Here is a 27,675-nt window from a genome sequence, read left to right on the forward strand (position 1 = left end):
TAGTTACATTGTTCATAAATTGTTTTGTGTGTACTGTAACCGAAGTGATTTGAGATTGCATACATTGCCTAGTTAATGTATGCTAATGCGTAATCAAAATTCACACTTTGTCTGTAATATATGTATATAATATCAATTTGCTTAGTTTCCACGATGTACCCAATTTATGTAAATGTATTCGATTAGTTTGTTGCCTACTTAGAGGTAGAGAAACTCACGAAACTGTCAAGTCGCCACAAGTTGCGACAACCGACAAGTAATACGGAAACCGCACGGACTTTTTTACTAACCTTATTTTAATCCTTTGGAGTCCTTTGTATATATTATACATATAGTCATACTGATTATTAATTAATAAATGTTGTGCTTAGATTTGCCATGAAATCATTATTTTATTAACGTAGAAACAAAGTCTGGACATAAAAATCAAGTCGTTCTCTCTGTGAAAAATGATATTTTAGAACTTTCTTTGTGGCAAAAATCTTGATGTATCGCAGTTTTTGAGACTAAGAGAATAAAAAAATGCTAAAACCACCGACTACGAACGAAAATCTTTGTTTCATGACACTTATTGGTTAAAAGCGGGAGACAGGACAAATTTTTTTTGTTCTGCGTTGCTGGGATTTCGTTCTACTACGTCTACCCCCAAATTACGTTCCTGATTGCCAGTGGCGTAGCTAGGGTATGTGCCACCCAGGGTGATCCTTAAAATTGCCGCCCCCCCCATACATTTTTTGCAGGGTCATAAAATCAGCATTTTTTTAAATAATAAATTGGTTATTATTAAGACCTTGTTATTCGTGGATTTATATATGTTTTAGTGCATTCAGGGTTAAGAACTACACTAGACGATCCCATCGCGAATATGCCGCCCCCAAGCTAGTGCCGCCCGGGGCGGCCCGCCCCCTCCGCCCCACCATAGCTACGCCACTGCTGATAGCCACGTATATGCTCCGTTCCCTTCACAGGAACACTGTTCACGCAAATGTCTATTGACGCCCAAATCTATTATGATTGGCTCCTTAAGCGATGGGAGAAGAGGGTAGGCGGATTTGTTTTTATCATTCCAATAGAAAGACTAAGTATATTCCACACATTTTTATCGCTATTTTTTTAAATATACAAGGGTGGGGGGGAATCGATATTTGCACTCGGGCGGCCTTGAATAAAATTGATATATGATAGCAAAAGTAGTTGGTATAAACAGTTTTTTTTCGATTTAGATAAGTCTAATTGAATATGTAAACAAACATTGAGGTTATGTTTGTAAAGTTCCGAGAGTACTTTTTTAGATGCGCGCTTCTGTTATCGAATCGGAAACCAATTAGTCGAGTTACAGTATACACTCATGCGCCGAGAGCGACACGTTGTTGCGTTGTGTGTATAGCGAAACGCGATACGGTCATACGACTCGACCGTCGCCGCCGAGCGATAGCGCGAGACGGACGTCGCGACGTCCATGAGCCCGCGAACGCCCCTCAGGCTATTCCTACCCGTATCCGGAACCTGTATGTGAACACCCTCGTGACGCGTAGCGCTCTCGCACGGAAAACTCAGGCGTGCCAACCTCCCGACAACTTTTAGCAGGTAACTACTATTGCGCCTCTTTCGTCCAGCATCCGCTTTCTACTTTTTAAAACCCGATCAGACGTACTAACATTGCGTAACTAGATTTTGGATAATGATAAACAAGTTTAACGATTTGATTGCGAAGGATGGTGAATCGAGATTTAGTCAATTGGCATAATTGGTTGTGTATATGTATTATTATTCCATAGATAAAATATGCGCTTATCTATTGATTCGACGTGTGTTATATAATTTTTAAATAGTGTTGCTGAGATAGCGGTATATTTTTTAGTGATTAAAATGTGAATCCTTGAGGCGGAAAAAGTTTGTTTTGCACAGACAAGAGTCGACCCGCGGTAGCTTATGCTCGAACTGGATTTTCCGGATTTGAAGGCAATTTTATCAAAAAGTGAGTGCCAAGATTGCAGTTTTTAAGAGATAAAGACTTATCGCTACTGAATATATATATATAAATAATTTTCGAGAGCAAGGAACGAAGTGATCTTTGAATGTGGAAAATAAGTGTAGATCCAGTCTAAAATTGCTGCTACAGTGAAGGTGAAACATTATTAATTCGGCCGGTAGTGCTCTACAAATTTGCAATATCAAAGATATGCAGCATCTGCCTAGAAAAAAAGAGGCCTTGTGATTTCTAACATTGAGATGTTTTTGCAATGAAAAGACTTGCTTCAAAACAGAAGCCCGAGTGGTGTTAATAAATATATCTATATTGACAAACTATAATTTATGATCTATCATAGAAGTTAATACATTTTGGTTGCAGTTGAAGAAATAATGTCGCTGTAACAGGTGTATTTTTGTTGACCATTTTAAAGATAAATTTGATTTATTATTTTTAATAATCAGCAAATATATCATATGGATATTTTTTTAGCAAATATGTTTTTTATTAACACAGTAATATAGGACGTCGATAAAATGGACTTCGGATTTAACGGACAAAATATCCGAGCAAATATGAAAATTGATAAAAATATCCTGTTATACTGATACATGTTTAAACACGTAAACAATGTTCTGACCATGATTCATTCCTCTAACTTTATACCTACATACAAATAAAGTGCATTTTCGAAAAAATGTTTGTTTATTTATATTAATTTGATAGAATTTTTTTCTGTAAAATAAATTTTTATACCTACCTTATCGTTGTTTAAGATCATATAACATTTTCATTCCATTTGTGGAATTTTATGTTCTTATATTAAAAAAACACATTCGGAAAACCTACTTTTGTATAACTGACTTTCGGCTTTAACTGACACCCTCTCACATTAGTCCGCTATATCGAGGTTTTACTGTATATACTAAAAATAGTAACGATAAATTCTAGACAAACTGTGTATTATATAATGCCTGCACTACACTCTCTGGAAGTTGGCCAAGGTTGGCCAAGGACGGAGAATATAGTGGGTTACTTCGGTCGAGTTCGGTCTAAAATCACTCGGAAGTTGTCCAAGGTTATCGAGAACGGGAGGTAAAGTGGGGGTAATTCAGTCGAACATTGTCGGCAAACGGACCGAAGTCGGAGCTGCTCTTTCGAGCGCGAGCGGTGAGATACTTCCTCTTTCGCTCTCTCGCGTGTTAAGTGACGACAGTGAGAGAGATAATGATATGGTTTTTCGCAAACTGAGGTAGAACGAGTAACTCGGTTCAATTTCAGAATGCGCGTAGGCGTCTTATGGTTAGCACGCATGTCGAGCGCTGCATCGTAGTCACGTGATCAATACCACATGCTTATCGGGGACTTCAACAGACTCTTACTGATATCTTTGAATATTTTAGGGCAGTAAAAGGGATTAATTATATTTTAGATAGTATATTCTTCTAACAGATATCGTTATTATATTTTTTTCATATAAAATTAAACAAATAGTGGTACTTGATTTTGTTAAAAAAAATCGTTTTGAATATCCTTATGTATTTTTCTAGATCGGTTTATATAAATGTTACACCATAACGAATTCTTATTTAGAATCGATGGCGACAAATTCTAGGATAGTCACAGATGTGGTGCTCGTATTCTGAAGTATCATTTTTATGCCCTATGGCATTTTGCAAAAGCCAACAAAGATTTTGAGTAAATTGAATATTTACGACCGAAAAGTTTTCACTGATATTGTATTGGTGAGTGCCCACACAAACTTTTATAATTATCAGTAGCGTAATTTTAATAATATGACAATTTAAAAATTGCGATTATTTGGCACATTTTTCGATCGCGCGCAAATATGCCAGCTGTACATGACAGCAGCCGCCGTGCGTACGTCATTCACGCCCGCCGTCCGGACGGCATATGAAATTTGTGGCAGTGTGGCCGCTATTCGGAAGTCGGCGACTTTGGCCGACTTCAGTTGAACTTTGGTTCGGACAACTTCCAGAGAGTGTAGTGCAAGCATAATAATTTCATGACGCCAGAGCCACCGCACGAGAGTTTTCGCTATTTCGATAATTTTTTGATGTAATTCAAAACGCGATTTCATGTATCCATGATTCTAAAACAAACTATACCCGACAAAGAACGCGCGAATTAAGTAGATTTCTGTATAAAAAAATGTTAAAAAACATATTTTAATATTTTTTATATGATTTTAATATCTACTATAAAACATTTTTGAACTCTTTACTTTTTTGTCTATGATATTTTTTTTATATTATATTTTTCAATTTATATTTTTAAAACGTTTTAAAAGATTCATAGTATTTAATTGTACGTCATGCATTTTTTGGGCCAAATTCAAGGGGGGGACGTCCTATCTGCCCCCCCCCCCTAAATGACGTCCCTGATTTTGCGTAGCTTACTTGCTAAGAATTCGGTTAGCACTGGCTTGGAATAATCCAAGTCAGAAGCGAAGTGGTAAGATGTAATGTATCCTTGAGAATTACGTGAGAACGCCCACAAATAATTCGACCAGATGCTTTGTTATTGTATAATAGCGTAATTCGTAACATCTCAGACTAGTAACTCTGAGGTTGCGGGTTCGAGCCCCGGCAGCGGCCCTCGAATTTTTATGTTTTTATATAAAAAAATGCGCCATTATAAAAAAAACTATTGATTATAAATTGTATATGATGATTCATAATTAATAATATATATATATCACCAATTCATTAACTTACTCAGTTGGTACAGATTTGCTCGTTGTAATACATTGGGCTTACGCCTGTCAGGTTACAACGTTTTTTTTTTAAATTATAATGTACAATTATGCTTTGTAATTGTTAATGGATTCCGTTTATTAGACTTCACTCGGATACGCAATATCATTTGTTTACGCCGATGATAAAAAACTTATAGCAAATTTCAGTGTATTTGTTGACATTGTTTATGAAATTATTTGATGGTGACTCATACTTTGTAAGAGTAAGAATTGACACGGCCATTTTAAGCACACGTGCACAACTATGTTAGCCTTGAAAAGTCGCGATAAACGAGTATAAAAAGTGCGTTTACAGGCTTACGTTTATAATACCTATAGCATTTATTGTATTTTTTCTATTGATGCAGAACGCTGCTAATATGATCAACTTAAATTTACATTTATAAGCAACCAATAGAGAATCACATTTATGCATCATTTCCGTAAAGATCTGATGAAATGCCTGATTTTATATATTCCCATTAGATTCATAATTATACCTGCTGAAATTTAGTTTAATTGTTATTTGTATTTGTGTATAATAATAGTATCTACATTTACAAAATTAGTTGAGTTAATGATGAAGTTCGCTACTATTTTGTAAAATCAAATAGTTTACTATTCGCAAATATTTGACCATCTCTGCTCTAGAGTTTCGCAATAACTGATAAATTCGAGCCTCTGACTGGATTCCTCTAACGTCATAGTCGACCTTCGGACAAACGATCACCGTTCTTGTAATTTAACAAAAATACTCCGCCGCCAGTTCGCCTTGCACGCGACGCGCCGTCAGGTTCATCATTTCGCGGCGCTGATAAGATGATCCATAAATCTTTGAAGGTGTACAAGGAAAATATTTACTCTATTTGAACGACGTCGTCGTGATCAAACAACGTGTGCAAACACTTTGTGAATCTATGCAAGAGTAATGAAATACAGTTTTGTATTATAGATGTGCGAGATTCGAGGTTCAAAGTCATAGGATTGATATATCATACATCAGTCACGGAAGAGTACGTGACGATCGCAATTAGTGCGATTAATATTGATTGATGTGTAGAATTGAAAGCGGTCGCATATGTATTCATGGATCGATGAATGGTGGTCTTTTTCATGAAATGCCACGACGGGTCAAGTGTATCGATCGGTTATTATTTTGAATTATTTAGTAGCACAGTAAATAATTGACGGGTGAGGGTTCTGAGAATCATCATGATGACGTGAGAAATATTTATAGTAAATAAATATATTGTAGATAGACAGAATTGTATGCCTTTTAGCTAGAGAAGATTCAATGCTGCCATCTTTGACCATGACAAACAGGCATGAACTTAACTATACATATCAGGCTGTGCCATAAGTCATTGCGGTTATTTCTTACATTTGAAAAAATGTATATTTTTTATAAGTTAACAGTAGTGGTATTAATTATGCTATTTAGTGACGGGATATTTTTTGTTTCGATATTTTCATCCCAAATCAATAAATATCTATCGATTGTTAGTGAGGATATTAGGGTTGTCATTAATGCAGGTTCGAGATTAACGATACAGAAGCTAGCACAAAAGCTTAAAAGCTTAATTTGCAGAATATGAGTATCTCATAAATTATCAGGAAAATCTTGCACAGCGAATTTCAATATGCCAATAATTAATTATTCTAGAACAGAAAGGTTTATTTTAAAGTGAAGCTGAGAAGTGGATCTTTTACTTTAACGGCAATCACCCCCTCCCCCCCATTTCAACCCTGAGAACAGGATTACACCTCAATAAGATAATGTTTTGCATTTGGTGGAATATGAAGGGCATAATTCATTATGAGTTATTGGATTATAGGCAGATAATTACAACAGACACATAGTGTGCTTAGCTAATTCGTTTAAAAGCGACTCAAACCGTAAAAAGACATACTCTTATAAATTAAAGAAGGGTAATTTTTACACCAAGGCTCACCCACATGTATCCAAGAAAACGATAGAAAAAATCAATAGATTTTCTTAGGAACTCTATTTTCACCCACCTCATTCTTCTAATATTTCTCCAAGCGATTATTATCTATTTAGATTCTTGAAACAGTTTTTATGAGCAAAAAAATATTTTGCAAAAACGGATATAAAAAACATCAAAGAATTTATTGCTTCCAAAAATACACTATTATTCGAATCAGATAAAAAAATTATTAAAATGTGGAGAATGGAGAATATATTATTTAGTAAAATTATTACAACTTTAAGATTTTAACTCATTTAACCCACACATTAAAAATGCAAAGACTTATGCAGCAATATGATATATGCGCAGGGTTCAACAGCTTAACGCAAATCGTTCTTATGTTATGTTTACAAGACAAATTTATTTCTAAGCTCTTTTTGCTTAATTAAATGCTCACTTATTGATAAAGCTATGCATAATGTCGTTGTAAATCCTCAAAAAAATAAACTCAAAAAAGCATAAGAATTAGAAATCACCACTAGACTTTCGAATACGTAAACAATGGACGTTACAAAGACGTAATCAATGTGGTCAAAGCTATATAACCGTTTGTTAGCACTAAACATTGTTCTAATTAAAATGCGCGGTTAAGTGGTTATACGGCATGGTCAAACTCAAGACAAATGCGTTATTCTAATTTATTCGCGGGAAATGAACCGGAAGTCACAAAATAATATACTCATTTATGAAATCCTACACGCTTTCATTAGGCAATCTTCTGTCGAAATAAATCTTTTTCTCATTTGTCAAAGCAGCTTATTTATTCACTTTATACATTTTATACACTTATTTATTCGTGCGGTGCTAAAATATTAGCTCTTCGAGGATTACAAAGAATAAAAAATACCGCAATAATTAAGTAGATTTCTGTATAGAGTGTGTATTTTTTTTTATTTAATTTTTAAATTATTTTAAATTCTATATTGAATAATTTTTATACTTTTTATTTTTTTCGGTACTTGTTAATTAAAACGGCGCAACGCAAAAAAAACACCAGATTTACTACCCACTGCCCTCTCCCCCGTGACACTCACACCGTAGTCTCTATATTATGCGCATGCGCGCCTGCAGTGAGACCAAAGCGTTAATTATATGGAATGGAAATGAATCATCATTGCGTTTCCATTGCTGTTCAAACCCAAACCTTATCTAAACAAATTAACCATTTTATTAATTTATGTTAGGTTTTGGTTTGAACAGCAAATGGACGTTTCGCAACTGTCAACACACCCATACACTGGTGTTTTTTTAGCGTTGCGTAATGCTAATTAACAAGTACCCTTTTTCTCTATGATTATATGAAAAAAGTTTTAAAAAAAAAATTTTTTTTTTAATTTTTATATGTTTTAACTATTTTTATTTTTTTTGTTTTTTTAAACATATTTACATTTTTTAAATTTGAATAGCCGCCATTTTGAATCATCAAAAATACATAATTTGATTTATTGAAATCTTTTAGTCCAGTAGTATCAAACCTGAGATGAAATAGTTATTAGATTACCAATAGTAGCAGGCAGTTAAGTCCAAAATGTAGTAGTATTTGAGTGTTTGAACAACTGATGCGTGAGTGTATATCGAAATGTGTAGTTTTGCGTCTATATTGTCAAACTCCGCCTCTCTAATGTACGCTACTTTGTAGTATTTCATAAATCAAACTTTTGTAGCCCCTTTACATTAGCAACAAAAAACTATTTGTTAATTGAAATTACTAGTTATGTAAGTTAAAACGGAACAAATATTATTGCTTTTAATTTTAAACTCACGTTTTCTAATACAGAATTGATCTTACAATTTTCTGAACAGAACTAACAGAAATCGATTGAATGAATTTGAATATTTTATAATCTTTAGCGTATAATATGTAGTTAAAACATAATAATCAGCATTGGACCAACATGTGATCCATGCGGCATTCCAGAGCATCTTAAATACTTTCAAATTGTCGACAATTCTCCAAATAGCTACGAAAAAATTCACTAGGTCATCAGAAAAACCAATAAATATGGAAAAATTAATATAGAGTATTTTTATCGCCATTTTATGGACTTACATTTGCGCATTTCTTATTTCCTCAAATAAATATTATATATTTAATACCTTCATATGTAAACATTATGATTAGTTTTACACAATAGGACAATTGATTAGCAATGAAATAGTTTGATTGTATTTTTTAAATTTATTTATTACTCTAAGGTCGATTGGTGAAATATATGCGTCCTATATGCGTACATATATAAAAGGGACAACGAAAAAAATTTTTTTAATTAACTGGTGATATGACGCAAAAATTTCTATCCGGCGCAAATTCCCTTTTTTTAAATATTGTGTCCTTGCACGGCTTTATGTTTTACACAAATATTTCAGCTAGGCCGTCACCTCTGAATCGAATAGTTTTGGAATAATCTATAGATTTATATCGCAAAGCCACGTCACTAACAATTCATTATCTAAACACCAATTTATTACATCAACTGTTGCATCATAAAAAATAATACCTATATAATCTAGGCATTTAAATATGTAAAATATTGTAAATTTTCTATTGATTGTAACATTTTACCTATGGATAATGATATTTTGAACTAATTGACCAATTTTCATGGGTTTTCCCTACTCGCTCAAAATGTATCTAGCGCCATTATTATATCTACTTGTATCTTGTTGATTTTAATCGCGAATTAATGGAATAAAAACAGGTATATAAATCAAAATTGTATAGTATATATTTTACGTATTTCTCCGACAGTTATAGCATTTGTGTAAATATTATTAATATTTTTTCACATAAACAATAGTTTTTTTTTCAATAAATACTTTTCGACAAGATTGGAAATTTTTAATTTTTAATTGTGGAAATTTTACAAGTTACACTGACAATTCACCTTGACCAGCACTGCAGATTTTATTATCATTATACACCCACACATTTGCAATGATATAGTATTACCGGTTTTTCAACTCCCCTACTGCAAGTTATTATCAAAAATAATAACTAATTTGGATTCCTGATAATAATTTCATGTCATTTTTTTTTTTTATAGAAAAATGGAGGAAGAATACATGCCTAGAATGCGATGCCTAAGTCCTGATCCAGAATACATCATGTACAGCCCTAAGAAGGTTCAGGTAATTAAAAAAAATTAATAATTAATAATTAATAAGAAAATATATTTTATTCTATTATTTTGCATATGAATCACTATATAGATTATGCAATTATTGCGTCGTTGAATTGTAATGGAAATATAATATGTTAAAAATAATATGTTGTGAACGTTAGATATAATTTATCTTTTGATTGCGTCACCCATTCTATTATTTGTATGTTTAATGTAACAATTGCTTGATTGTGGAATTTTACTGTACAAGATGATTGTACTTATGCATGAAGTGAAAGATGCTGCTCTCTCTGGACTTTGTCGTTTCGTTGTAAGCTTTACTGGTTCTGAGTTCAGGCCGAACTCTCGTGTACATCAGTTCTAATGAGAAAGAGAAAGTTCAAGTGAAAGTGATTTTATATTCCATAGCGTAGATTAAATTATCCTAAAACTAATTGATTGATAATATCGCCAATTGTATCGATTTTAAATCTACCATCACCCGGCTATACGGTCTAATAAAATCTGTATCATACTATTATATAATAAAAAAGTAATTAAATATTACTTTAACGAAGGCGACTGTCGATGCATATTTTTGTCGAATAAGTAGCAAACGCAGCGTCCCATATCACACATTCTGTAGAAAGAAAAGGATGCCATTTTTATTAATATTGAATTGAACGTTCAAACTATGTCAAAAGCATCGAACCAAAACACATTATTTTATTTAAATAAAATATCTTCGTCAGAAAAATACACTAAAACAAGTCACATTTTATAAAATTACGATACTATCTAATAAGATATGTATTAGGCAATAATAAAGAGTCTGGTTCCGCCCCGAATCATCGAAATTAGTCTGTGGAGTGAGCACTGAAAGTGACATTAAATTTCATCCTATTGTTATGGTTATATAAATGAAAACATTGCAGTATTAAATAATTTTCTTTAGACGTTTTAATTTTTAACTGCATCTAGAACTAACACTTAGTTTCTGACTTGAAATAAACCAGAATATCAATTCAATACGACTCTTAGATTAATACAAAGTACAGTGAGTACGATACGCATGAACTGTTGTATTTAAAAAAAATGTATAAGCACTATATAATTATAAAAATAAACGCGTGCATCTCCAGGTTCAAAGCAGCAGCGTTTTAACTTATATAACATTGAGGGAAAGAGAGGAGATCAATGATCTTATTCTCTCGGAATGTGAATCTAAGTTTTTATCTTCTCAATATCTTTTCTTAAATGCTTTTTTATATGTTGCATATATCAGTCAACAATAAAACTGCTCAAAAACAGTATTTTTTGTGTCATTTTTTGGTATTTGGATAACGGTTAACTATAAATTTAAATAAAATCGTGTGTTCTATTGCCGCATATTCCTTTAGGCAGGCCGCTAATACGCGGTTTAACTGCAAAGGACAAAAATTAGGTATTAATTATTGGTGGTCGCTAAATAAATAAATAAATTGAGAAAAAATACATGTGACCTAGAGATTTAATAAGAGATAACCTCTTGATTATATTAGTATTGACTTAATTTCGTAATGGCCAACAAAGCTATTGTTAAGTTGAATTATTCATACAATGTATTTTTACGCGCAAAATTTGAATGTTACGTTGCTAACGTTAGATTTATTTATATAGGTATTTAATCAATTTATTACAGAGTATTAAATGATAAGCTAAATTGTGATTTTAACACGTATTTCTGATAACGATCGCATCGCAAATAAGCAAAAGCAAGACCTGTAACTGACCCATAGGTCTAATAAATCAATAAGTTGTAATTCTCCACATAGATGAAAATCCTGGAATGCACTTTCTAAGAAACATGTAAATCAATGCATAAATTTAGAGATTCCTTATTATATTACAAATTAAATTTTCTTAGAAATTAATAATTAAAATTACATCACATACTATGACTGTGATTAATTTTATTTTAATGTTTAAGAAAGGTCGTTGACGTATGCCATTATCAATTTACAACTTTATTTCAGATATGCGCCACCTGTTGTATAGCGATTATGCGTATGTTTATGACTATATAATAACATATATGTATATAGTATTACAATTATTAGTAATGGTTTACGCAATAAAGTATAAATACAAATATAAATTATCATGGAAATAACGCTCATGTGACTCGCTTCAATTGCGGTCATATTGCATTTTTTATAAACACTTTTAATATTATAAACTAATAAACATAATTAATATACATAAAATAACATCCGGTAAATAGGCGTAGTTCAAACTTTACGGTTCATAAAACAGATATATTCTCAAACTTTTTAAACCATTTAATATTGTATGACAATTTAGGATAATAAATAATAAAACTTTTTTATTTACTATTAGTTAGCTAAAAAATCATTATTAAGTATAAAGTAGCAAACTATTTTTCAAGCAGTATAAATTACTATAAAAAATATGATCATCTTATGTAATTGGTAACAAAAAAACACATAAAAAAAAGACCATTATAAATGCTATAATTTGATGATGTCATAACTCAATCCATCCTTCATTAATATTATAGTTTAAAGTCCATCTTAGGTATCCACAAACAGGCATGGCTTATGTTAGGTATACAAAATAACAGTCGAGAACAATTTTCTAAAAAAATATCTACTATAAATCTATCAAATCCAGACATTTGACTTATCCAGTTTGAGAAATCTGTGCAGAATCCCGACAAGATATCTAAAGTCCGGACTTATCCGGATGTCTAGTGACCCTATATTGGAGCATTAGTTATCTATAATGTTGGCCTTTATTCAAACATAATTTGTGCTAGAGGAAACCCCATAGAAAAAAGTCCATGGCCGTCAGATCAGGTGAACGCGATGGCCAATTGAAATAAAAAAAATCGACATATTATTTTATCATCAGCCAGCGAAAAATATAATCTATGCAGAGATTAAGATGATTTTATGCGATATGTGTAGAAGAGCATTATAAAACATCTTTAGCTTTTTAGTTTTTTCCAACTAAAATATAATTATTTAAACTAAATATATATAATCAGTATTTTCTAACTTCGTCAATAAAACCGTAAATACCCAAATTATATATGTTCAATAGTAGATTTTGAAATGATATTAACATTTAATATAAATAAGGGTAAAATATTCTTGATTGTAAAGATAGGTAGTTAAAACGGCAGTAACATTTTTATTGCTCCCTCGTGTGCAATTTTAAACGCCTTTGTAGCTTTTTTCAGTTCAATTTTTTTTCTGAAATATAATGCGTGTTTTCAAAAAAGTATGATAAATAGCATTGATTATTAATGTGTCTTTAGGTGGAAATTATTCATAATCTCTATAAGTTGATCAAATACAAAGAATGTGACTTGGACATTGATCGTTTTTAACCAAACAGTGGGTATGTACTGTAACTTAAAAGTGAATAATGTTTAAAAGTATAAGTGCTTAATAAAACTTCACTGCTATGTTTCAATTGCTTTAAAGGGTCGTTATGAAAAAAACATAGTAATACTTTTTATCGGATTTCCACTAAGCATTTTTTAAAAATTGACTTTGTAAATATCTTCATTAAGTTTGTAGCCAGCCTGATCCGCACGGCGGCTGCTGTCACGTACAGCTGGCATATTTGCGCGCGATCGAAAAATGTGCTAAATAATCGCAATTTTTACATTGTCATATTATTAAAATTACGCTACTGATAATTATAAAAGTTTGTGTGGGCACTCACCAATATAATATCAGTGAAAACTTTTCGGTCGTAAATATTTAATTTACGCAAAATCTCTTTCGGCTTTTGCAAAATGCTATAAGGCATAAAAATGATACTTCAGAATACGAAAACCACATCTGTGACTATCCTAGAATTTATCGCCATCGATTCTAAATAAAAATTCGTTATGGCGTGACATTTATATAAACCGATCTAGGAAAATACATAAGGATATTTCCAGGGCTGTGGAGTCGGAGTCGGAGTCGGAGTTGGAGTCGTGGAGTCGTGGTGTTTTGGCCGGAGTTGGAGTCGGAGTCGGAGTCGTGAAAAATGAGCGACTCCGAGCAATTTTTAAATTATAAAATTTATGAATTTTTAATTGCGTAATAATGAATGTGTATAGCGTATGAATATTAAACGTGTAGAAAAACGCCAAAAATATTTGATAAAATTAAACTTTTTTGAGTCGGAGTCGAAGTCGGAGTCGGAGTCGGAGTGGAGTCGTGTTGTTGGTAAATATCGCAATCGGAGTCGGAGTCGGAGTCGTGTTTTTTTTAACGACTCCACAGCCCTGGATATTTCAAACGATTTTTTTTAACAAAATCAAGTACCACTAATTATTTTTTAATTATTTAATTTTATATGAAAAAAAATATAATAACGATATCTGTTAGAAGAATATACTATCAAAAATATAATTAATCCTTTTTGGTGCCCTAAAATATTCAAAGATGTCAGTAAGAGTCTGTTGAAGTCCCTGATAAGCATGTGGTATTGATTACGTGACTACGATGCAGCGCTCGACGTGCGTGTTGACCATAGGACGCCTACGCGCATAGTGAAATTGAACCAAGTTACTCGTTCTATCTCAGTTTGCGAAACACCACATCATTATCTCTCTCACTCTTGTCACTTAATACGCGAGAGAGCGAAAGGGGAAGTATCTCACCGCTCGCACTCGAAAGAGCAGCTCCGATTTCGATTCCTTTGACTTCGGTCTGTTTGCCGACAATGTTGGACTGAAATTTTATTATTTAAAATAAAATATCTCCCTCTCATTTTATGAACTTACTTACTCGTCATTATTCTTTTTTTTTCTATGCTGTCCTTTTCTATTTTAATCCTTTCTTTCATCAGTTCCATACAAATATAACATGCATCTTTCATAAGTGTTTTAAAATCAATATTAAAACAGGTTACAAATTTCTTTCTAAAAAAATATGGTTTTACTTGTAAATGTTCAGCTTCTATTTTCTGATTACAACACTAAATTTAGTACAAGTACATTCTTTGTCTGCATTTATTTCTGCAGTAATGTGACTCAATACATTGCAATGAACAAATTAACTTTACAAAGCTGTCACGCTTTTCTTTATAAATCAGAGTTTTTATATCACCAAAGCTTACCATATTTAGCAAAGGTTTTAGCTATAGTGTCTACTTTTTTTTAAGATATGTGATACATTTAAAAATGGTGTTTGACACACGGAAACTCTTTTAAAACGAAGGTTTCTAACGAAGAATTTGGTTTGAAATCGCTTTCCTTGATATTTATTATTTTTTAAGCGTTTCCGTTTCATTTGTTTTTTGTTGATATATTTTAAAAATAAAGCATATTGTGTATTGTATTTAGTGTTAGAATAAAACATTTGTGTGGAAACTTTTGATGTCCTACATTGTTATTCTTCCACATTTGCTTAGTGTTGTGCCGTTCCTTACATTCTGGTTATTCAGGCAAATCCTTTGGAGTATACTTGTGTGAAAAACGAAGATTTTTATTAATAAAAGGTATATGAGGTGGCTACTTCTAAAATTTAAATTATTTAATCTATCTGGTAAATTATAGAATCGATAAATGTTTTGTGAGCACTGAATTTTTACTGTCTCAACCAAAACTATACAGGTTTTTAATTTCAAATTAAACCTTTTTCATTTAAAAAATTTAAATTTAAAAAATTTAGTTAATCAATTAGATTTTGGATAAAATTTTTTACACTCTGAATTAAACAGTGTATTTTTAAGTACACAAGATGCTGTCAGTGCGATTATTGAAGAAATTATCAGAAAAATATATATTTATTTTTTAAATATTTTTTGGTACTCCTATGACAACCCTGTAGAAAGATTCCCATACCATTTTTTCGAATAAAATCGCTTTGTTTTATTAACTTTAAAATCCCATTTTGAAGATGGTGACGACATTCATCTACACTGTTTTTCCTGTTAATTATAGGGACGTCTCTCCCCTTAAAAATGTTTATGTTCACTACGGGATTCACTAATACTTTTGATTTTGATATTGTCTTATTATTTGATTTTATTTTTTTTCAAATTTGTCTGGGTTTGATATAAGAAGCGCTTTAATTTTTTGTTTTATGCGTAATATTGATGAATCTTTTTGGTTTTAATATTACGCTTGAACAGATTTTATTTTTCTCTATATTTTACCACTGATAACTTGAAAATGTCAAAAAGTGAACCTGTCTGGTTTTGATACTAGGCGTCATATACATAATTGTTGACTGAAAAATGGCCGATGAATATTTTTGAATTCGAACGACTCTTATGCATTAGAAAACATATAAATTTAGAGAGCTTATACACGTAAAAAAATATTATTATAGAGGGCGTATTTATTATATAATTTTAAGAACGACCGGTAGGGGAGCGCGCGCGGAAAACTTTTGGAAAACTTGCCGGTGTCGCTCCGCTGTAAGCAATAATGGCGTCGTGATGTTGTCTCTTTCTAGCGATTTTCATTTACGTTAAAAGTCAATGTATTTCGGCAATGTTTTGACCGTAAAAGTTATTTTAGATTGTTTCTAACGAATTGTCAAGGTCACCGTGGGGTGTATTCGTCTGCGAAGCGATAAAAATTGATTTACTTTTCGATTTGACAGTTGCTTCGGCGCCATTTAGCGTGACGTCATGCGATGCGACGTGAAGTTAGCTGCGCCGGCAGCTGACAAGTGTCAGTTGCCGCCGAGCCATCGGTGGTGTCGGTTCATTAGTGCGTATCGCCATTTTGTTTTACGCGCGAGTGTTTTCAGTGACAGTTTGAGGTTAAGTGTCATCCGTTTATACTCCGGTTTTGGACCGGATCGCGCGTTATCGTCGATTGCGCAAAACATTGCACAATTGCACCAATAACGGACGTACACGTGTACAATAAGGGGGCATACACCCCCCTTGCAGCTGTCAAGCGACGCCTTTGTTCGATCGAACTCGAATTACTGATTTAGACCCGCCCGAACCTGCGACGCGGACCTTTCGTTTTCGACCGCCGTTTAAACGCGATCTTTTCGTCAATTTTCCGCTCTGTGCGCTGCGATTGAATTTTTAGGTTAAGTCCCGGTAATGATCGCTCAATGCGCCCGTATCAAGTGTTGTTGACCCTATTCGGCTAGTGGAGAGTTGGAAAGACCGGACTCCAGGCGCAGCGCGTCGCCGAATCGGGATTGTTATTTTTTACGCCAAACAGCCGGACCGGTTTGAGCGACCGGCGAAGTAGCGTGATGATACTCATCGCTACAGTCTTATCGAAATCACTTTCTAGCTGTGCCTGTTCACGTGCAAAGAGTCTCGTGTCAACTTCCAAAAGTTCGCTCGAGTATAGTTCATATTCCAATATGAACGTCTCGAGTCTGAAATGGCACAAGCGACCGACATTTGCATGTGTTCTCAATTACCGTACTTTTAAACTATTCAATAGCTACGTTCTCTGCTTGAAAGCGAGCAAGTAATGACCTACGTGACGCAATACTGAATACAGCAATTAGTCGGGCCTCTTTACTTTAAACGCATGAGTCTAGTCACCGTCACTGGATTGACTGTCTCTATCTACCAGTAATTCGTTTATGCTACTATTTTTATCAAGGGATGCTATTTTATGAAATACTATAAATTTTAATGAAAACTAAATATTAAAATACGACAACTGACTTGTCAATTTTAGCCCCCCCCCCCATGGAAAAAACTAAAATGAAATTCCTCAAAGAAAATCTAAAAAAACAGTCTCGAATGTAATACTTTCATTTCAGTGAAATTATATTGGAATACATTTTCACTAGTAAAAATATAATTTATCTGGCAGGTGCTAGTAAAAATGTATGATTTCAACAAAATATTGACTATCCTTATTTACCGGTAGATAGAGATACGTCATCTGTTCCTATCTACTGGTAGATATGTATCAATACTAGGCAATCTTAATTCATTTATGCTACCCGGAGATGGAGACTGGATATATATTGGAGTAAGATAGCACTTGAATACAAGCTATCTAGTACCTTTTTGTGTTAATCAAAGCTCAGGTATTCAACTAGATATTTGATTTGAAGCCAACTATTGTTTACCTGTTTCTATTGTCTCATCTCGAGCTCTAGTTTATTTAATTAGGCAATGGATTGTCGCATCTCCTTTGTTATGATCGCACAACTTCAACCTTCATAAATCTTGTAACTCGAACAAGGATAATGTCCTACTAGTTCAAGTCTTTGTGTTTGATCAAAATCGAATCTTCTCGCTAAAATATAAATACAAACTGAACGGCTATTTCGGGTGTTCACCGAAAAACGTAAGCATACAAGAAAACATGAAAAAAATGTAAAGCGACTCGCCGATGAATCATTCGCGTATGTTTGTCTGCTTTCCTTGATTCATTAAAGCAATAAGATTGCATTTTTGCCGGATGGATAAGATACGTAAAATTTCACAATATCCTTATATTTTTTATACAAAAAAAATCATCTGAAATCTAAAAAGTAAATTTTGTTGTTGATAGAAAATCATATATAATAATACATGAGCCGTTTTTTTAAAAGTGGTAAAAGTTCATTTTCAGAAAAAAATGAGTTAATGGTAGTTTTAGTCAGATAATAATATCCTCTTTTTATATTTATAATCACAGTCAATGTTGCATAATATTGTCATAAAATCAACAAAATAAATTGAACTGTAATGTTATTGCAGTAATGTTTTTGTTGAAAGTGGAATAAGTCCATTCGTTCTGCAATTATTTCTTAATATTTTAATTATTATTTTTTAACAATAAAAAATAGATTTAAAAAAGTTTCAATTAAAATATAAATTTAAGATTGCTATTGTTTGTATTTTTCATAGTTTGTTATTATTGAAAGCGGCATAAGTCCGTTTGTAGATTAAAAAATTCGTGTATTTTCATTAATTATTATTTAATATCTCAATGTATGAGTATATGGACTTATACTACTTTAAAAACAACGACTCATATATTATTAGATCAATGTCACTTTTTGCCTTTTGATTTAAATCCTGTAAAAAAAATACTATTTCTTTTACTTATACATCGTGGATATATCCATTATTTCCATGATATTATTCATTTTTGCCATAATGATTCGATAAACTGATTCATATGTAAACAAATATACGCTGTTTGATTTAATTAAATCAAAATAAAACTATTATAGTAATAAATATAAATCTATGTACATATATAAAAATAACAAAAATGATAAGAGTACATTTTTTGTCAAATATATTAAATAATTAATTATTTAAGTAATATTGTACCTTGATTTTAATAATGCACTTATATTGTTGAAACAATTATCTCAAATCTCATATTTAAATATATTCTTGCTATGATTTTTCCAGAGTTGGGCTCCTCGAGGTCCTCTCTCCCCCCCTCTCGGCAAGCCTGAATACACTATGTATATAGTAAATAGTGATTACATATTCGAGTACAAAACTATATAATTACATTAGATCATAACAGTAACTTCAAGTATATACATAAATTAAACAGCAAAATATATAAATTGTAAAAAATCAGTATTTTTTTTTGTTGAATTTTAAAAATTCACAATTATTATTTAAAGCCACAAAAATTAGCTAAAATGTTATTTAATATTTACTATATATTATAGTATATCACAATCAATTATAAAAAAATAATTAAACTTTTTTTATTAATTTGTCTAAGCAAAAACTATTTTAAGAAGGTGCAGAAAAAAATATATTATAGTCTAGAAAAACAACTGATTAAACTGAAATCAGCTTGTAATTTGATTTATGAATATAGCTATCTTATCTTTGTGGCAAAATTAATTTCGTTTGATGTATGTATTTTTATATGTATGTAAATGTCTACTATATAGGTATATTGTAGTCGTCTGCGATTCTATGTCTGGGTTAATCTCGCTCGGTAGGCCCTTCAACCTGTGACCCTAGGTTCACCGAACGACCCTGCTGCGTCTGGTCTGAAATCGATAAGGGCTACGGCCGCTTTGAATAAATAATCGAAACGGACCGGGTGCACGCGTGCATGTCGCAAATCGTCGGGAATGTGTCGTTTCGACCTCTGCCGAGAACATAGCGTCCTCTTTGCCTTAACCCAATTCCGGCCACTCTTTCTCCGCAGCTTTTTCTTTATTGCGCTATCTGGGAATTTAGTACAAAAAGTGCTTTAAAGCGCGAGGACGAATCTGACACTGGCCGCGCTCCAAATTTTTCAATTTCAACGAAATATCTCGACCGACTCGAGAATCCTTTGTTTTTAAGAATAAATTTAGCTCGTGATGCATCCGTTTAGAGAGGTGCACAAATCATAATTGCGACACCAGAGTCCTTGATTCCAGAAAACAATGATTCGGATAGGGAAATAGCTATTTGCGAAACGAGGGAAGGTCTTCTTCTATCGGCTTGAATCGCATCCAAGTGCATCTTGTGCGTCACATTGAAGACTCAATCAAACTTTTTTCGATTTTTCAGATTCTATTTTATTTTTGTTATGATGCTTTTTTATCTATTCCGATTCTTTGGACTCTAGCCAAATATTCTTCGTGCGTCTTCTCGTTTCGCCGTTGAGTCAGGTCAGTTTCAGTGGGATCTCCGTTGATAAAACACGCGTCAAAGAAAACGAACCGGTCTGTCGTCGTGTGGGCTAATTTAATTACACTGTACAATTTTGCACTCATTTTTGCCATAATGATTTATATGAAAATTACAGCTGTATCATTAGTTTTTTCATATAAGGTCTTACGTGAAATTAATCGTTTAATCTGTATAATTTATTTAATACATATTAGATAATAAACCATGGATTATGAAAATAGAAAGAGTGTTATTTATGTATATCTACATATTCCTCTATTTTTTCTAAATCTTTTAATGTATTTCATCAGTTATGTACCAAGTCATTTTTAAATATTCGATAATAATAATATGTGTAAAAATGTTAGTAAAATTTAAATGGTTTATTGTAATGAAAAATATAATTTATTTAAATTAGATAAGGAATTATGATAGTATATGTATACATCAGTGGCGTGCGGTCAATACATGCGGTAGATTTAAAACGTCACCGCATGTACGTTTGATGGCGAGCGACTCGATGGCGAGGTGTTTATATTTGCTTACCATCAACCGTGCATGCGGTTGACGTTTTAAATCTACCGCATGTATGAACCGCACGCCACTAGTATACATATTTTTTACTGTAAATTCTAAATGTTAATCAATTATCATTATATCAATGATGGACGAGAATAAGTTGACAACTCGATATGCATACAATTCGAAAACATACGACTTGAAAATATATGAAATTTTAAATACTTTTTGTATTATAATGGTCATAATGACGCATTGGAGAAACCTGTCAAGTCATCATGAAAAAAATATTTATTTTTATTAAATATTCCGTTGTAACCTAACCTGTTTTTTAATAATAGTGCATTTTTTGTAAATAAATATTGGGGCTCGAACCCGCAACCTCAGAATTACTAGCCTGAGACGTTACGGACTACGTTATTCCGTCTTTAAATAAAATAAAAAATAATCATATACAGCTTAGAACGCCAAAAACGTAGTTTCAATTTTTATGCATATTGAGCTGTCAAGTTTGCACGCCCACTCAGTACTTGTTCATTTATTTTATTTTTTCTCCACCAAACATTTATTACATCCGAAAATAGGAAAATATAATTAGGGCGAAAATATTTTACTGTTGTTGATTATTTTTATTCTTAGCTATTCGTAGATATATCATTTTAGCGCATTCAGTTTAAGAACCACACGGTCCTTCTATCGAGAAAATGCCGCTCCCAAGCAAGTGCCGCCCGGGTCGGTCTGCCCTCCTAGCTACGCTACTGCGCTGATATATTGATACTAAATTTAAACCACTTTCAAGTGTATATAATAAAGAAGGCTATTGAAATTAGGGTTTTCATATCCATACAACTTAAATTTATATAAATAATTATTCATAGCATAGTTTTATTGAGTTATCAATTTATTTACATATCCAATACACAAATAAGTACTCTCACCTACATAATAAATTAATGTATAACAAACAATAAGGGACCCAACTTAAAAGTACCCTGTGGTACTGAGATTTTTTGTATTTTATTTTAAATACTTTTAACTACATATTACTGAATATTTACTTCATATTATTTTCTTGTCACAAAGAAACAGTTATCTAATTTTTTTGAAATAATGATTAAATCAAAGACAAAAATTCATTATGGAATCATTACGGCAACATCGAAATAGTGCACAATAAAATGAGTCATATTATTTTGCTAATATGTAGTAACAAAATTTCACTTTAAAAGTTTTTATCGTCTATATCCAAACAGCTGATGATCAGCGTGTAATTCTACATATAAATCGTAGTTATCTCATGTTCTTGTCAAACATTTTTTTGTATAGTGTTCTTCGAAATTTTCCATTTCAGTCGGTAGAAACCAAAAAACATTCAGGCCGTGTCGAAAATGGAGAGAACGTACGTAAAACAGAACTGTGCGTAACCAGACCGATGGAGTCTATCGCGGAAAGTGTGTGAAGATGGGCAGAGACGTGGACATCGCGACGAACAGACGTTTGTTGCAACAAAATACTGTTCTTTGTGCTATTGTGCAATAGTTATAGACCCGGTTGCATTTCCGATCGGCAGTTGACAAACTTGTGCGGACTTCGGTTGACCCCAGCTCGCGGCTCTGCCTAATTTGAAATTCAATTCGAGCGCTGCTTTAACTTACAAATCGGCAGCGCGCAAAACAGAATCGAATCTCAGATATTACATTTAAACTAGAGAAGAAGACTGCGTTGAAGGTTGTGCCTTTGATCTACACGTGTAAGAAATATTTATATAAAATGATCGCCCTAAAGAAGCTGTATGGCGACGAGCTGCTCAGATTAGCGCTCATGCTGTCCCTCCTTAGGGCGGACCCGGAGCAGTATCTCAGGCTGGACGAGGCCACTCTGCTCGCCGGCGGGATAGTGAACGGTACTGAAAGGACTCCAGAAATATCCGGCTACTACCACCGGTCCAGAACGCTGCATCCCAAGTCGCTCGACTCGATTCTGCTCGACTATGAACGGGACATCTTCGAAGAGATGATGTCTCTTGGGAGGTGGAGCGGCAGCGAGCGATCGAACAGGGCGACCGTACAGACTTATCTGCTCAACGGCGTGGAGAGCGCTAACGGGCAACAGCAGGAGACGGCCGCCGTCGTCCAAGATGCGGAAGATTACTACTCTCACCTTCCCGCTGTGCAATTGGACGACGATCAAGAAGAACAATGCGTTACGATCAAGACCGAGAACGACACTCAAGACGACGAATCCTACGAGTATTCTTGCGCCAGCGTCCAGTCCGGCTTTCAGCAAGAGGTCGAGATCAAATCCGAAGACTATGAAGACTCAGAAGTCAAAGTCGAGGTATCGGATCCTGAATACGAAACGTATTCGGCGGTGGGTCCAGGCTTTATAAGAAACCTGTCGACGTTCCACGGACCTCTCCTGGAAGAAGACTCCGCCACGTCCATGTCGATCGACGTTTCTCAATTCTTCGCAAACCCTCCTCTCAAAATTGAGTCGAAACCTGGATCTTCAAACTTCGGTTCAGCGTTAATCCAAGACGACAATGCGCTGGATCAATACATGCCGTTCTACTTGCAAAACATCGAAAGAGATTCGATCACAAATCAGAATCTGGCAGATCTGGCAGATTTTGACGAGACTCCCGAAACTATGGAGGAGTTTAAGCGTCGATTGGAGCGATTGGATGTGAAGCGCGAGAGCGAAGAAGAAGATTTCGGCAGATATTTAATAAAGAACGACGAGCAAGAGTTTGATGGTATACAGTGCGTGAAAAGGGAAAGGGCTTCGACCAGCTTCACCTCCGTGACCAGCTCCAGCGGTTTGAGCGAATCTACAGACGTGTTCGCCTCTGGATCTTCGACCAGCGGCGACGAGTCGCTCATCGTCGACTTCGGTGACTTCAAGATCGAAAAGGACGAGGGACTCTACAGCGGCGAAGAGCTGACGCTAGAGGTATACTATAATTTTAGATTTTCTTGTAGCAAAAATCGTGGCGTTGACCCCGTAGATAAAGATTCGATAAGTCGCTGGGGAATTTGGCACAAACATCAAAAACAAGATGTCTATTTTGTGCAGAGGTGGCCAAGACTTCCACCGCGGCCGACCGCGAATACATTTAAAGTAACCAGCGAGTGTTAGACTATCGAATATATCTAAAGATTATTTAATTAACAATTCCACGTTAATCAATATTCTATATCTCAATATTTTTTATTGTAATCTTTAGATTAATTCGCCGTTTTTGACTTTGTAGTGGGAATATTTTAAATACAGGATTAGTCCCATTTATTCTGTAACACCATAATTAGTGGATCAGCATCACGGTTTTCGTCCACGTCGTTCCATCGCTATTTTTATTTTCTTGTTTAAACATATTTATTCTATGAGCTGAATCTTTTTATACCATATATGCACGAATTGACCTGATCCGTGAAAATCTAGGAAAACTTGATTTGTGATGATGATCGGATTAAAAAATATATAATAATCACTAATTCTGATTTTCTAGACACGATAAAAATGCTATGCTACTCTTATCTCCCGTCCGTATTACTTGAAGTAGTGATTGATGATCAATAGCTGTCGTTAAACATTTTTCAATCGCTGGTTCTCATACATGATAAAAGATAAGCTAGCCGTTTGCGGGAACAGCAAATGTTTAACGTAACTGATGCACACACATAGTGTTGCGCTCATGAAAATGCGTTAACAATAAATATTTTCTTAAATTTAGTTTAACATTTTTTTTCAATAACGTTGAAATTTGAAAATTTAACACAAAAACTCTAGAAGCAGAATTTATTTATTGTATTTTTTTGTATTCATCCGTAAGGTTAGGAAAATCTTGGAAAGCAAAAATAAATTCAATGATCTTCCGGACATGATAAAAATAAAAATAAAAACTACTAGGGCTCATATGAATTATATATCTATCGTGTTGGTGTGTTGGTAAATTACCTTCTAAATAGGCATTGATGATCTTAACATCAAGATTTATTTATCAAATTTGTTATAGACTTCTTCGGATGTCAAGTTTTGTATGTTTTATTTGAGTTACATACGTTTTGGAATATCGCAGGGATTCAATTTTGCCCCTTTGTTCTTTATTCTCTTTATCAACGATAAACATGTAGCAATTGAGGATCGGCAGGCTGTAGTGGACCAAAAACACGGTTTTCTTCTGCATCGTTCCACGGTCACTACTTTTTTTTCTTTTTTTGTTTATACATACATATGTATTTGATTATCTATATGAGTTGGATTTACATATATAATTTTTATAGCATATTTGCGATGTATTCCGATTTTAATAAATCAGTGAGATTAGTAAAAGCTAAAAACTGCCTATATTTCGTTCTGGAGTACTGCTGTTTTCTTTATCAATGGCATAAATGCGGAAATTGAAAACTCAAAATATTTACTTTTGCACAGTAGTCGTACAAATGCGGATTCGCTGTCTTTATAAAAATACCTGGAGCTACATGTTCTAGAATATTAACAAAAAATAATTGTGTCTACGACTTGGAATTGATTTTGCATACATGTTATGCGGAGTGCTTTAACAATTTATAGGCGATTCGTGTTCTGTACTATACGTTAATGGTCAATGACGTCGCCTGACAACAATGCGCATCAAACAGTCACTTTTTGTACATATTTAAATCACATGAGGATTTTCCTCGTCCCATATACGGCAATTTTGCTTATTAACAACCCAGAGAGATGGAAATGTGCCTCATGAGAGAAGAAGATTTTCTTTAAAAAATCAGCACCAGCGTTGCAAACTAACATTCAACACTTTGAGCACGCGTGAATATTAACAGTTGTCTGATTTACCTGTATATACAAGAGAAAGTATTTTTATCTTAGTGCACTTCGATGTAGTATGTATTTAATTTAACGCTTTTTGAAGTCGATAAAGTCGCGATTGCGTCCCTTATTCTTCATTGTTTTGGCCAGGACATCAGTGCTCAAAAAAATTTTAATAAAAATATATGTATTAAGGGCATTTTTGAGTTTATATTCTGCGTTATATGGCTTTTCGTTTGTTTTCAAAGGAATAGGACATCGGTTCTCAAAAGTTTGGCCATCTCTGTCGTATGGTGTGCAGGCGGTTTCTTACAGGGTTCAACAGAACCTGCACGCTTCGTTGCCTGTCCAAACGTTGATGATTCTGATCCATGACCTTGAAACGGATTCTTGTACTGGTCGACGCTGCTCGTCGACTGTCCTACATAATCGACTCGTTTCGCGCTATATGCATAATCGATTAGCGCTAAATTGTATCAGAAACCGGTTTCGGGTATCTCGTTTATTTATTCGCCAGGATAGGTGCGTAAAACGATTACCGGTTCAGGAGCTATCTGGTTGCTGCACATGTGCTTTAGCAACCTACAGCAGATTGGTTCTGAATTGGATTAGCGGGGGAGGTTCTATATATAGATATATTCTCGTCGAGAGAATAAGTTTCGGAAAGTAAGCATTCGCGTCGTCGAATGCGTAGATTTATAACACACTTACTATATTTCACAAATCGAAAAGTAAATAACATTTTATATACCTTATTATCAAACCGAGGGAGAAGGTACAAATTCTTTGGTACCGTTTTCCTTGAGGGGCCCGACACATAGAAAAAAATCATATTTATAAAAAAAACAAATTCGACCTCAAATAATGAATCTGAACTGAACTACAGTTGTTTGAGATGTATTTCAAGTATAAGTTTAGCCCTTTTTATACATATTATACAATAAATAAAAAGAGCGGAACATTGCCTTCAAAATCACTCATTCCCTAGGTAGTACTTTCACAATAAACATTATTATTCAAAGGAACAGATTGTAGTTTTTTGAGGCGGCTCAATTTGTTTTAAAATTTATTTGCAAATTATTGTTGACTTGATTGCTTTTTGAACGTTTAAAAAATATTAGACATTAGAGGAAATATTCAACAAATGTAAATTAGTAGCAGTAAATTTAGGTATTCGATCTGAAAATTCAGATTGAATACTTAAGGAAGAAGCAAAAAAATAACGAAATATTAACAACAGCACCAGCTGAATTATATAAATTTAATGTTTTTATAGATTATATGATCGGTAATTTGACTACTGAATTTAATGCAGCAAAATAAATAAATAATACATTCAGTTTCATGTGCTTATTCCTAAAATAAAATCTATAAAAAAGTCTCGAATCTATTCTGAAAATATTTTTTTTTAAATATATCATTTCATTATATATTTTCACCAGTAGATATATACTTTTACCAGTGAAAATATAAATTATCTAGCAGGTGCTAGTAAAATTATATGAACTCGACATTTCTATATGTATGTAATATATACATACATATATATTTATATTCTTATCATTATTTATTTACATTCGATGTATAAATTTTACAGTTAATGTGTATTTTTTGGTAAAGTTATAATTTCACTAGTAAAGTTTAAATACATTTTCACCAGTAGATATATATTTCTACTATCGAAAATATAATTTAACTGATATGCTGCTCTAAAATGTCTATGAAACTCAATTTGATAGTTGTGAAACGTCCATTTGCTGTTCAAACCCAAACTTAGTCAAGTCCAAAATACAAACTAAGCCACTCTATCTCTCAGTGGAATATAAGTATAGACAGACATCGCATCTCACATATTGCTCTATAGTTTGTCTGCATTTCGATGTTACACTATGTTTAAAAAATATGATAGCTATCCTTACCGACACTACTATGGACTTCTAATATAAGAGGGCT

General features: G+C 33.4%; 1 protein-coding gene across 17 annotated transcripts in view; it reads left to right on the top strand.

Annotated features, from left to right (window-relative positions):
* Positions 1-1,417: 1,417 nt before the first annotated feature.
* cnc (NFE2 like bZIP transcription factor cap-n-collar) overlaps positions 1,418-27,675 on the top strand; it is a 108,723-nt gene continuing 82,465 nt past the window's right edge. For 8 of the 17 annotated variants that reach the window (XM_088197736.1, XM_088197754.1, XM_088197764.1 and 5 more), the window contains exons 1-2: positions 1,418-1,587; positions 9,766-9,850. In XM_088197736.1, the coding sequence (XP_088053862.1) occupies positions 9,770-9,850 (81 nt within the window). In that variant the 5' untranslated portion in view covers positions 1,418-1,587; positions 9,766-9,769. Of the gene's footprint in view, positions 1,588-9,765; positions 9,851-16,513; positions 16,602-20,392; positions 20,481-22,264; positions 23,866-27,675 lie in introns of those variants that run through there. The other 9 variants (XM_088197667.1, XM_088197682.1, XM_088197690.1 and 6 more) reach the window with 2 other exon arrangements.

The sequence above is a fragment of the Plectrocnemia conspersa genome, unplaced genomic scaffold, assembly GCF_051122295.1.
Source record: "Plectrocnemia conspersa isolate PC_06_02 unplaced genomic scaffold, ASM5112229v1 ptg000001l, whole genome shotgun sequence".
NCBI classification, from domain to species: Eukaryota; Metazoa; Arthropoda; class Insecta; order Trichoptera; family Polycentropodidae; genus Plectrocnemia; species Plectrocnemia conspersa.